Source organism: Rhinopithecus bieti, unplaced genomic scaffold (assembly GCF_001698545.2).
Source record: "Rhinopithecus bieti isolate Rb0 unplaced genomic scaffold, ASM169854v2 scaffold_7438, whole genome shotgun sequence".
NCBI classification, from domain to species: domain Eukaryota; kingdom Metazoa; phylum Chordata; class Mammalia; order Primates; family Cercopithecidae; genus Rhinopithecus; species Rhinopithecus bieti.
The window spans coordinates 753,211-767,018 of NW_016805589.1; the positions used below are offsets into that span (position 1 = coordinate 753,211).

General features: G+C 44.8%; 2 protein-coding genes across 11 annotated transcripts in view; both read left to right on the top strand.

Moving 5' to 3' along the window:
- Positions 1-13,808, top strand: part of LOC108530194 (protocadherin gamma-C4) — a 191,671-nt gene that overhangs the window by 95,272 nt on the left and 82,591 nt on the right. The window lies entirely within an intron of this gene.
- The window catches only part of LOC108530200 (protocadherin gamma-A12), an 86,816-nt gene continuing 82,588 nt past the window's right edge, over positions 9,581-13,808 (top strand). The window contains exon 1 of the mRNA XM_017872917.1: positions 9,581-12,316. Coding sequence (XP_017728406.1) covers positions 9,919-11,952 — 2,034 coding nt within the window. The 5' untranslated portion in view covers positions 9,581-9,918 and the 3' untranslated portion in view covers positions 11,953-12,316. The remainder of the gene's footprint in view (positions 12,317-13,808) is intronic.

Consider the following 13,808-nt stretch of genomic DNA (forward strand, 5'->3'; position numbering starts at 1 on the left):
AAAAAAAAAAAAAAAAAAAAAAAGAATTATAGTTAGGCATCCTACCTGATGATTTTCAGTCGGTTAAAACCAATTGGAACCAACTATAACCTACAAGTTTTCGGCTCCAGTAATATTTTGAAAACTTCTCTAAAATTAAGCAAGTCCTTTTAATAATTACTCATTTCGTGGGTGTTCTTGGTAAAGTTTTAACATCACATAATATAAGCATTGTGTATAATCGTTTTTAAGCTCTGCAAATATGTGTGATTCACAAAGAGGTGAGCGTAATCATTTCTTCTGGAATTTCTTAGTCGTTGCAATAATAAAAATGGGCTCTAGGCGCCGCTGTTCACCAATCAGGGAATGGGAAGCTGCGCGCTATTGAGTCCCTCCCTCCCCCGCCTCTACCACACAAAGCAGAATGAGATGGATACTCACTGGAGACTTAGAAGTATTTTCCTGCGCTTTCTGATATATTTTGGATGCAGTCGGCCTAGGACTTCATAGATACATAAACCGATTCACAACCAACCAGCTCGAGAAATCGCGGAATATCGGCTTAGAGCCTGCCATGGCGAATCGGCTACAGCGCCTGGACCGCAGTCGGCTGGTGCTGCTGTGCATTTTCCTGGGGACGCTGCGGGGGTTCCGGGCCGGGCAAATCCGATATTCGGTGCCCGAAGAAACCGAAAAAGGCTACTTCGTGGGCAATATCTCCAAGGACCTGGGGCTGGAGCCCCGGGAGCTGGCGAAGCGCGGAGTCCGCATCGTCTCCAGAGGGAAGACACAGCTTTTCACTGTGAATCCGCGAAGCGGCAGCTTGATCACGGCAGGCAGGATAGACCGGGAGGAGCTCTGTGAGACGGTGTCCTCCTGTTTTTTAAATATGGAACTTCTCGTGGAAGACACCTTGAAGATTTACGGAGTGGAGGTGGAAATAATCGATATTAATGATAACGCCCCCAGCTTCCAGGAAGACGAAGTGGAGATAAAAGTCAGTGAGCACGCAATTCCTGGGGCGCGATTTGCTCTTCCTAATGCTAGGGATCCAGATGTGGGCGTGAACTCCCTCCAGAGCTACCAGCTCAGCCCTAATAGTTACTTTTCCTTGCAACTGCGGGGCAGAATGGATGGGGCCAAGAATCCAGAGCTAGTACTGGAGGGAAGCCTGGACCGAGAGAAAGAGGCTGCTCACCTGCTCCTCCTCACAGCTTTAGATGGAGGCGATCCCATCCGAAAGGGCTCAGTTCCCATTCGTGTGGTGGTCCTCGATGTAAATGACCACATCCCAATGTTTACACAGTCCGTATATCGCGTGAGCGTTCCAGAAAACATCAGCTCCGGAACTCGGGTGCTGGTTGTTAATGCAACGGATCCAGACGAGGGAATCAACGGGGAAGTAAGGTATTCATTTCGGAACATGGAAAGCAAGACTTCTGAAATATTCCAATTGGATTCACAAACTGGAGAAGTTCTAGTACGGGGGTCTCTGGATTTTGAAAAATATGGATTCTATGAGATGGAAATTCAAGGCCAAGATGGTGGAGGTCTCTTTACCACCGCGATGATGTTGATCACTGTTGTGGATGTGAATGATAACGCTCCAGAAATAACTATCACCTCTTCTATTAATTCAATTCTGGAAAACTCTCCTCCAGGTACAGTCATTGCTCTTCTAAATGTGCAAGATCAAGATTCTGGAGAAAATGGTCAAATCTCCTGTTTTATTCCTAACCACCTGCCTTTTAAATTAGAAAAGACTTATGGAAATTATTACAAATTGATAACAAGCAGAGTGCTGGACAGGGAGTTGGTCCAGAGCTACAATATAACGTTGACAGCCACAGACCAGGGAAGCCCGCCTCTGTCTGCAGAAACTCATATCTGGCTGAATGTGGCAGATGACAACGATAACCCTCCTGTTTTTCCTCACTCCTCTTACTTTGCCTATATTCCCGAAAACAACCCCAGGGGTGCCTCCATCTTCTCAGTGACTGCCCTCGACCCAGACAGCAAACAGAATGCCCTGGTCACTTACTCTCTGACGGATGACACTGTCCAGGGGATGCCTCTGTCCTCCTATGTCTCTATTAACTCCAACACTGGTGTTCTCTATGCCCTACAATCTTTCGACTATGAGCAGTTTCGAGACTTACAACTGAGAGTGGTAGCACGTGACAGCGGGGACCCGCCTCTCAGCAGCAACGTGTCGCTGAGCCTGTTCGTGCTGGATCAGAACGACAATGCGCCTGAGATCCTGTACCCCGCCCTCCCCACAGACGGCTCCACTGGCGTGGAGCTGGCGCCCCGCTCTGCAGAACCTGGCTACCTGGTGACCAAGGTGGTTGCGGTGGACAAAGATTCAGGCCAGAACGCCTGGCTGTCCTACCGCCTGCTCAAGGCCAGCGAGCCGGGACTTTTCGCGGTAGGGGAGCACACAGGCGAGGTGCGCACGGTGCGGGCCCTGCTGGACAGAGACGCGCTCAAGCAGAGCCTCGTGGTGGCTGTCCAGGACCATGGCCAGCCCCCTCTCTCGGCCACCGTCACGCTCACCGTGGCTGTGGCCGACAGCATCCCCGAAGTCCTGGCGGACCTCGGCAGCCTCGAGTCTCTGGCTAACTCTGAAACCTCAGACCTCACGCTGTACTTGGTGGTGGCGGTGGCCGCTGTCTCCTGCATCTTCCTGGTCTTTGTCATCGTGCTGCTGGCACTCAGGCTGTGGCGCTGGCATAAGTCACGCCTGCTACAGGCTTCTGAAGGCGGGCTGGCAGGTATGCCCACCTCACACTTCGTAGGCGTGGACGGGGTGCAGGCTTTCCTGCAGACCTATTCCCACGAAGTCTCTCTCATTGCGGACTCGCAGAAGAGTCACCTGATTTTCCCCAGCCCAACTATGGGGACACACTCATCAGCCAGGAGAGCTGTGAGAAAAGCGAACCACTCTTGATAGCTGAAGACTCAGCTATCATTTTAGGCAAATGTGACCGGACAAGTAATCAGGTGAGATTTATTTCTCTGCCTCCTAATTGTTGGTGTCTTGGCACAAGTCTTTTAAGGAGATGTTTTTTGAGCCCATTATGAAAACTGTTTGGGGGGGGCGGCATATATTTAGGTCATTTATATTTAGAGCAATACATGTGAGTTTTATTTTGCCTTTCATAAGATTACCATTACCAAAGTCATTTTCAGTCCTGGCATATTTTCTTTTGATTTCAAAGGGGCCATTCAACTATGCTGGCTTGGTTTGGAGTAAGTTGAATTTTAGCATTATTTTCTATTATCAGTGTATGAGGCTATCAATTTACTATATATAGATACAAATTAATGATTCAAAACACTTTTATTTCCATTTCAATTTTGCAGTGCCTTCACTGATTTGTAGTTATATTCCACCATTATTTGCTATTACTGCTGATGTTCAAATTTAGATCCTGTTGATTTAATAGCATGCTCCCTTTAGCTCTCTTTCTCATCTATCTATCTATACACATGCACACACACTTACACATGTAAGCTTTTCTCTGAGCAGTTTTATTTTGATTCTTGTTGGCTGGTAATATGTTTAGATCCTGTTGACTATTTCAACTTTGTCTCATTTCTTCATCCTATCAACACAGACATATTGACTGGCTTTTAACTGCTGGATTTCCTTGGGAGATAAAATTTAGATGACATTTTTTCTTAAGCTCTAGATATATTTTCCATTACTATGGTGAAGTTGCATTGACTGTTGTGAGGAAATAATTGAATTATTGAACTGGTATTATTTCCTTTTATTCTTTTACTTTGGTGTCTGCGTTTGTATGTATGGAAGGCTTTTAATGTAGTAAATCCATATATAGAAGTGACTTGATTTCGATTCAGTGCTTCTCAAAAGCTGTTTTAAATGTGCTAAAGATGTCTATAGATTTATTCAAATAGAATAGTTTGTGAATATATAAATAGATGGAAGGTATTTGGACTTTAATGAAACTGATTTAGCTAGTATCCTTCTGGCTATTTTTTTGTTGGGAGTCATAGATTCCTTCTTTCTTTCCTTTATAAAGTCTTTCTTATGGCAAATAGTACATTCAGTTCTTTTATTCAGTCCAACTTGTTACTGAAGCTTAATAGTTGCCTGACATACATGTTATCTGAAGCAATGTCTAGGAAAGTCAAATGAGGAAAAGAGACTTATCTAGGGTTTTCATCACAGGAATCATTTCCATAATCAATTCACTTAACACTCTCGCATCACTTCTAGGTATTTGCCCCAAATTACTTGTGTATTTATGTTCCCTTTCAAGTTTATTTTCTCATTTAGGAATTTACCTTATGTCATTAGTTGTAAACTGACTATCTAGGGCTTGCACAAAAAATAATTTCAACTGTAGGAAAGGCAAGTCTTCCAACAGATGCCTATATTTGCCTTGAAGTCAAGAAAATGTTGGGGTATTTTGAGCATCTAGGGATAAGATTTATACTTGTGGAATTCCAAACTGAGAAAATGGACGTAAGGCATTGTACTTTGACTGGAACTAAATAAAAGGATATGAGGTATTTGGCTGGGAAAAGGAGATTGTTCCATATTATAAAACCTCATCTAAACTAACTGGGAGCTTGCACCGAAGATCTTAGAGAACAAAAGGAAGCGTTGGCTTTGAAATGTGATATTAAGACGGTTATGTTGATTTGGAGGTAGTGATAAAGTTCTGTTAAGGTATAACATATAGTTCCATTAAATAGAGGATAAAATAAAACACCCTCACATTTCATGTTATTAAATTCCTAAGGCAACCTACTAGGCTATACCTTTATATTCTCTTTATGATTAAAGTGTAAAACACTTAATAATCCTTTTCAGAAACCTCTTTTATAAGTGATAAGAAAGGTTTGGCTATCTTTATTCTGAATATGCCCTATATAGCTTTCAGTGCTCCTCCAGTTTTCTCTGATAAAACTAAGAGGAAAATTTTCTGCACATCAGATTGAAAATAATACTGCATATCATTTCATAGTGGTCAAAATTTTCCCATACCACTTGGTGGGGATGTTTTCCCACGTTGTTTTGTTGTACATCAGGAGAGAAGACTTTGCCTAGTTCTTCCAATATGTGCATTGCTTCTGCTTAGAAAAAAACAAACTTGGGCCGGCGCGGTGGCTCACGCCTGTAATTCCATCACTTTGGGAGGCTGAGGTGGGTGGATCGCGAGGTCAGGAGATAGAGACCATCCTGCCTAACACGGTGAAACCCTATCTCTACTAAAATACAAAAAATTAGCCAGGCGTGGTGGCGGGCGCCTGTAGTCCCAGCTACTGGGGAAGCTGAGGCAGGAGAATGGCCTGAACCTGGGAGGCAGAGCTTGCAGTGAGCAGAGATCATGTCACTGCACTCCAGCCTGGGCGAAGGAGCGAGACTCCATCTCAAAAAAAAAAAAAAAAATTTTTTTACTTGGCGGGGCATGTGGCATATGCTTGTGGTCCCAATTATTTGGGAGACCGAGGTGGGAGGACCACTTGAGTCCAGGAGTTCAAGGCTACAGTGAGCTATGATAGTGCCACTGCATTGCTGTCTGAGCAACAGAGCAAGACATTTTCTCAGAAAAAAAGCATAGCTCTGGAGTCTGCCTGGGATTGAATTCTAGCTGTGCCACTTACCATCTGTGTGTCCTTGGGCAACTTCACTCTGTTCCTCTGTTTCCTTTTCTCTAGAATGGGGACATAGGCTGGGCACGGTGGCTCACACCTGTAATCCCAGCACTTTGAGAGGCTGAGGTGGGAGGATTGCTTGAGCCTGGGAGGCTGAGGTTGCAATGGGCCATGATTGTGCCACCGTACTCCAGCCTGGGTGACAAATGAAGACCATATCTCAAATAAATAAATGAGGACTTAATAGTAACGACTTTAGCCCCGTGTGGTGGCTCACGCCTGTAATCCCAGCACTTTGGGAGGCCGAGGCGGGAGGATCACCTGAGATTCAAGACCAGCCTGGCCAACATGGTGAAACCCCGTCTCTCCTAAAAAAGTACAAAAATTGCCGGGCATGGTGGCTCATGCCAGTAATCCTAGCACTTTGGGAGGCTGAGGTAGGTTTATCACATGAGGTCAGGAGTTCAAGACCAGCCTGAGCCACTTGGTGAAACCCTGTCACTACAAAAATACAAAAATGAGGCCGGGCATGGTGGCTCATGCCTGTAATCCCAGCACTTTGGGAGGCTGAGGTCGGCAGATCACAAGGTCAGGAGTTTGAGACCAGTCTGGCCAACATAGTGAAACCCTGTCTCTACTAAAAATACACAAAAAATTAGCTGGGTGTGGTGGTGTGCGCCTGTAATACCAGCTACTCAGGAGGCTGAGGCAGGAGAATCACATGACCCTGGGAGGTGGAGGTTGCAGTGAGCCTAGATTGTGCCACTGCACTTCAGCCTGGGTGACAGAATGAGACTCCATCTCCAAAAAAACCAACAAAAAACAAAAATACAAAAATGAGCCAGGGACAGCAGCACGTGCCTATAATCCCAGCTACTTGGGAGGCTGAGACACGAGAATCATTTGAACCGAGGAGGCGGAGGCTGCAGTAAGCTGAGATTGCACCACTGCACTACAGCCTGGGCAACAGAGTGAGACTCCTTCTCAAAAAAAGAAAAAATATTAACCAAGAGTGGTGGCACGCACCTGTAGTCCCAGTTACTGGTGAGGCTGAGGCAGGAAAATCACTTGAACCTGGGAGGTGGAGGTTGCAGTGAGCCGAGATCATACCACTGCACTCCAGCCTGCACAACACAGCAAGACTCTGTCTCAAAACAAAACAAAATATAGTAATGACCTCAAAGGGTGATCTGAGTGAAATCATGTAAAGGCTTCCTATAGTACTTGATGCTATAGCCAGTGCTCAGTCTGCATTAGCCCCATGTGCCAGGCTCCACTAAGCACTGAGAATACTAAGAACTCAGACACAGTTACTTACTTACAGGGAGCCCAAAACTTAGGGGAAATGGGGGTTGGGGGAATGTTACTGGTTGAGAAGGACAACTTTCAAGAATAGAAGCTGAGAATAGGAGCCAAAAGGCCTTTCATTTACTACCTCAGAGTGAGTGAGGAACTACAGGAGAGCTCAGTAATATGAAAACTGTCACCGTTGTAACTTCCCCCTTTTTTTGTTTTAATTTTTGTTTATCCCCCATTTATTTCCCCATAGCGATGAACAGTAAAAATTCTCCACGTCGAAAGGGTGTGTGTGTTCTTGTTTTCAGGGATAGCAGGAAGGCTGATTGTCGAGGAACCAGTATTTTCTATTATGAAGCAGAGAACTCTTTTTTTTTTTTTTTTTTTGAGAGGGAGTCTAGCTCTGTCGCAGAGGCTGGAGTGCAGTGGTGCGATCTCGGCTCACTGCAAGTGCATTACGGAGGACAGCTGCCCCTCTCTGCCACCGCTACACTTCACGTAGTCTTCGCAGACAGCCTGCAGAAGGCACTGCCAGACTTCATTGACGGTCCTGTGGCCTCTGATTCCCAGGCAAAGCTGCAGATTTACTTGGTCGTGGCCTTGGCCTTGATTTCTATGCTCTTCTTCCTTGCAGTGATTTTGGCAGTCGCCTTGTCCAGCCCCTCTGCCTGGGGTTGGTTTCACCCTGGCCTGTGTTCTAAGACTAGACCGGGGTTTCTCCCAACTACAATGAGGGAACTTTGCTTTATTCCTGCAATCTGTATGTTCCCTCGGATTCTAGAAAAATATTTAATTTTCTCACCGTGACACCAGAAACAGTCCCCCCACAAGATCTTTCTAATGAAGTTTCTCTGGTAGCAAGCTTCACTGAAGAGAATAACAAGATAAGCTCTAACTCTGTTGCTCCTACTCACCTGAGTTCCAATGAATGTCTTTCTTTTACAAATGGGTGTGGTTTAATTTTCAAACCAATATTTTGGCAAGAAAATCTTAAACATATTATATCTACTATTGCTTCAGGTTTGTTTGCCCACTCTTAATATTTCCTGTTCCTTTCTGTGTGGGCGAGTAACTTCATTATTAGCTTTCATGTATTTTGACCATTTTTACCCAATACTTTTTTTTTTTTTTTGGACAGAGTCTCGCTCTGTGGTCCAGGCTGGAGTGTAGTGGCTCACTGCAAGCTCCATCTCCCAGGTTTTGGCCATTCTCCTGCCTCAGCCTCCCGAGTAGCTGGGACTACAGGCACCTGCCACCACACCCCACTAATTTTTTGTATTTTTAGTAGAGATGGGGTTTCACCTTGTTAGCCAGGATGGTCTCAATCTTCTGACCTCATGATCCGCCCGCCTTGGCCTCCCAAAGTGCTGGGATTACAGGTGTGAGCCACTGCGCCCTGCCCGGAGGCATTCTTTATACACACACACACACACACACACACACACACACACACACACACGTGAGAAGTGGGTATTATGATACTGCTGTCACTGAGATATTTTAATTGAAGGATAAATTTTTTTTCCTGGGGTGTTTCTTGGGACATCAGTATCTTGAATATATAAGGCTTTTTCTTTAATCCATTAACTATAAATTTTGAGGAAAATGCATGAGAAAATGGAGAAAATGCTTTTTTTTAAAAAAAATTGAGATTAAGGTCTCACTATGTTGCCCAGCCTGGACTGAAACTCTTGGGCTGTGGCAATCCTCCCACCTCAATCTCCAGAGTAGCTGAGACTACAGTTGCCTGACACTGTGCCTGGCAGAGAAAAAAGCTTAAAAAATAAGAACATGGTAATGATTTGATAATATTCAGTTACGTTTACTTGTGATTCTTATAATTCAAGAAAACTCAATTTTGCGTTTGATCTTTTCTCACAGCTACCTAAATATTTCTCCCCAATTTAAAATATAGTATTTTATGCCTAGCAAACATCCTTACAGTATAAATATTTATGCTCATGAAAGTACAATAGCCAGTTATTTCTTAGGCAGAATTTTTTTCCCTGTATTTTGATGGGCTTCCAAAAGTATTACCACTAATTCTCAGTAATTACAATTAGGTCAGTTACCCAGGAAAAGGTAAGTCTGTAATATTCTTTGGACTACCAATTTTCTTTTACTAAGTTTCCTCAACACTTAGTATTTTTGAAATACAATGTATTTATAGAATCCTGGAGTACTTCTGTTATTTCCAGTCAATGCAAGTTGGAATACTTCCACCTTATGCTAAAAATATAAATGTTTCTTTTTCACTTGGGTTCTTGTTAAGTTTGATTCTGATAATGTATACAATCACATATCTCATTTTAGGTTTCCATATTATCATGAAAATTTGATTTTAAGCGTTAAATTTCAACAACCTGGTAAAGTAATCCTTCCATTCAGGTTTGTTCAAGGAATCTATTTAAAAACGTTTTCCCCAAATTATAGCTGAATCAGAAAGTTTAAATTATTCTATTATATGATATGTCAAAAAAAAGAGAAACTCCTCGAGAGACATCCCCATAATAGGTGTATTGGGGAACAGTAATCTCAAAGCAGATGCACTAAAATTATAAGATTCAAATCATTGTTTATAGAAACTTCCAATTCATTTAAAAGCTCATTGGGAAAAAAAAAAAAAAGCTCATTGGGTGGGGAAAAAAAAAAAAAGCTCACTGAAGTTTCTTCTAAAGCGAATACTGTAGATTTCCATCCCCTTTTGAAGAACAGTAGGTGGAGCTATTTAAGATATAAAAACGAAATATCCTTTCTGGAAGTTCAAGATTGTGCAGTAATTGGTTAGGACTCTGAGCGCCGCTGTTCACCAATCAGGGAGAGAAAAGCGGAGATCCTGCTCGCCTTGCACGCGCCTGAAGCACAAAGCAGATAGCTAGGAATGAACCATCTCTGGGACTATGAGGAAACAACGGAGGAGCTCTGACTTCCAAACTGTCCCATTCTAGGGGCGAAAGAACTGCTCCTGACTTCAGTGATTAAGGGCAGAATTGAAAATAATTCTGGAGGAAGATGAGAATGATTCCTGAGCGACTGCACCGGGACTGCAAAGGTCTGGTCCTGCTGGGAATCCTCCTGGGGATTCTGTGGGAGACCAGATGCACCCAGATACGCTATTCAGTTCCGGAAGAGCTGGAGAAAGGCTCTAGGGTGGGCGACATCTCCAAGCACCTGGGGCTGGAGCCCCGGGAGCTGGCGGAGCGCGGAGTCCGTATCGTCCCCAGAGGTAGGACGCAGCTTTTCGCCCTGAACCTGCGCAGCGGCAGCTTGGTCACGGCGGGCAGGATAGACCGGGAGGAGCTCTGTATGGGGGCCATCAAGTGTCAATTAAATCTAGACATTCTGATTGAGGATAAAGTGAAAATATATGAAGTAGAAGTAGAAGTAAGGGACATTAACGACAATGCGCCTTATTTTCGTGAAAGTGAATTAGAAATAAAAATCAGTGAAAACGCAGCCACTGAGATGCGGTTCCCTCTACCCCACGCCTGGGATCCGGACATTGGGAAGAACTCTCTCCAGAGCTACGAGCTCAGCCCGAATACTCACTTCTCCCTGATCGTGCAAAATGGAGCCGACGGTAGTAAGTACCCCGAATTGGTGCTGGAACGCACCCTGGACCGCGAAGAAAAGGCTGCTCACCACCTGGTCCTTACGGCCTCGGACGGGGGCGATCCGGTGCGCACAGGCACCGCGCGCATCCGCGTGATGGTTCTGGATGCGAATGACAACGCTCCAGCGTTTGCCCAGCCCGAGTACCGCGCGAGCGTTCCGGAGAATCTGGCGGTGGGCACTCAGCTGCTTGTAGTCAACGCTACCGACCCTGACGAAGGAGTCAATGCGGAAGTGAGGTATTCCTTCCGGTATGTGGACGACAAGGCGGCCCAAGTTTTCAAACTAGATTGTAATTCAGGGACAATATCAACAATAGGGGAGTTGGATCACGAGGAGTCAGGATTCTACCAGATGGAAGTGCAAGCAATGGATAATGCAGGATATTCTGCGCGAACCAAAGTCCTGATCACTGTTCTGGACGTGAACGACAATGCCCCAGAGGTGGTCCTCACCTCTCTCGCCAGCTCGGTTCCCGAAAACTCTCCCAGAGGGACATTAATTGCCCTTTTAAATGTAAATGACCAAGATTCTGAGGAAAACGGACAGGTGATCTGTTTCATCCAAGGAAATCTGCCCTTTAAATTAGAAAAATCTTACGGAAATTACTATAGTTTAGTCACAGACATAGTCTTGGATAGGGAACAGGTTCCTAGCTACAACATCACAGTGACCGCCACTGACCGAGGAACCCCGCCCCTATCTACGGAAACTCACATCTCGCTGAACGTGGCAGACACCAACGACAACCCGCCGGTCTTCCTTCAGGCCTCCTATTCCGCTTATACCCCAGAGAACAATCCCAGAGGAGCTTCCCTCGTCTCCGTGACCGCCCACGACCCCGACTGTGAGGAGAACGCCCAGATCACTTATTCCCTGGCTGAGGACACCGTCCAAGGGGCACCCCTATCGTCCTACGTGTCCATCAACTCCGACTCTGGGGTACTGTATGCGCTGAGCTCCTTCGACTACGAGCAGTTGCGAGACTTGCAAGTGAAAGTGATGGCGCGGGACAACGGGCACCCGCCCCTCAGCAGCAACGTGTCGTTGAGTCTGTTTGTGCTGGACCAGAACGACAATGCGCCCGAGATCCTGTACCCCGCCGTCCCCACAGATGGTTCCACTGGCGTAGAGCTGGCGCCCCGCTCCGCAGAGCCCGGCTACCTGGTGACCAAGGTGGTGGCGGTGGACAGAGACTCGGGCCAGAACGCCTGGCTGTCCTACCGCCTGCTCAAGGCCAGCGAGCCGGGGGCTCTCGCGTGGCTGCACGGCGGTGCGCAACGCGCGATGCCCCTACTGGAGAGCGCTTCAAGCAGAGTCGTGGTGGCTGTCCCAGGCCACGGCAGCCCCCTCTCTCGGCACCGTCACGTCACTGGTGGCCGTGGCCAGGCTCCAAGTCCTGGCGGCCCGGAGCTCGAGTTCCAGTTATTCTGAACCTCAGACTTAGCTGTACCTGGTGGTGGCGGTGGCCGCGGTTCTGCGTCTTCTGGCCTTCGTCATCGTTTTGCTGGCGCTCAGGCTGTGGCGCTGGCACAAGTCACGCCTGCTGCAGGCTTCAGGAGGCAGCTTGACAGGAGCGCCGGCGTCGCACTTTGTGGGCGTGGACGGGGTGCAGGCTTTCCTGCAGACCTATTCCCATGAGGTCTCCCTCACCTCGGACTCGCGCAAGAGTCACCCGATCTTACCCCAGCCCAACTATGCAGACACGCTTGTCAGCCAGGAGAGCGGTGGAAAAAGCGAGCCCCTTTTGCTGTCAGGTGATTCGGTATTTTCTAAAGACAGTCGTGCGTTAATTCAGGTGAGTTTATATCAAATCTTTTTTCTTTCTTTCTTTCTTTCTTTCTTTCTTTCTTTCTTTCTTTCTTTCTTTCTTTCTTTCTTTCTTTCTTTCTTTTCTTTCTTTCTTTCTTTCTTTCTTTCTTTCTTTTTCTTTCTTTCTTTCTTTCTCTTTCTCTCTCTCTCTCTCTTTCTTTCTTTCTTTCTTTCTTTCTTTCTTTCTGTCTGTCTCTCTTTTCTCTCTTTTCTCTCTTATCTGTCTTTTCTTTCTTTTCTTTCTTGTTCTGTCGCCCACGCTGGAATGCAGCGGTAGGATCATAGCTCACTGCAGCCTCAAAATCCTAGGCTCAAGCAATTCTCCCGCCTTCGCCTCCAGTGTAACAGGGACTACAGTTGCAAGCCACAGCCTATCTATCTATCTATCTATCTATCTATCTATCTATCATCTATCTATCTATTACTTTCTTGTAGAGACAGGAGTCTCACTATGTTGACCAGGCTAATCTGGAACTTGGGCTCAGGTGAGCCTCCTGCTTCGCCCTCCCTAAGTGCTGGGATTACGGGTGTGAACCACAGTGCCCCGCCCTTATCAAATATTCTTTTCTGAGCTTGGAGAAATATATCCCTTGGCACATCTGGAATTTATAAAGCAGACATCAATAAATTTATATATATGTAATAGACACCAACAACAATCCAGTCACCTGCCCTCATACCTTGTTTATGTACATATATTTACATGGTAGATATAATTTATTAACAATTTGTAACATTAATACTCTATATCATTTTCTAGCTTAATTTATCAGTGGTAATGCTCTTTTCCCACTTTTAATTTTTTTCCCATTGACCATGTAGCAGTTTTGTGTAGAGCATCTGATAACAACTGATCTGTTTATCTAGAGGGGAGAAATCTAATTCAATGGAAAATATAAATAAAATTTTAGTAAACTTTTATAAATAGAGTGGCTTTTAACTACACTTGAGATTGCTAGCAAATTCATAAAGTGAATTTAGTTTCTTTCAAAGTGCAGTAATTCTTTCTGGCCATTAGGGATATGTCCATTTATACTTTCTCAGTATCCCAAGTCATTTCATGGTTTTAAATCATTTATGAACTTCCAAATATAGTGAATTTATTTCTTCTGCATTTAAAATTTTATCACTTAAATATACAATATCCTGTATTGCCATGACAAAAAACAGTAAAGACTATTTTTCACTTCTGTTATGCATTTCATTAATACAATATCTGTGTGTGTTTCCAAGTTAGACATTTCTTTTGCCCATTTCCTACATTAATGATATTAATGATGACTTTGTGGAATATTCAGAATTAACAAAATGTGCCTTGAGTACTTTTTTAATACTGGGGCAAATTTGCAGTAATTTCTCCTGCTTTCTACATTAAATTCCCCATAACTATTACAACTAAGGGAAAATTTCTGAAATGTGCACAGATTCTAAGTGTTTTCTGAGAACTTTTTGCTTTTTTTTTTTTTTTTTTTTTTTTT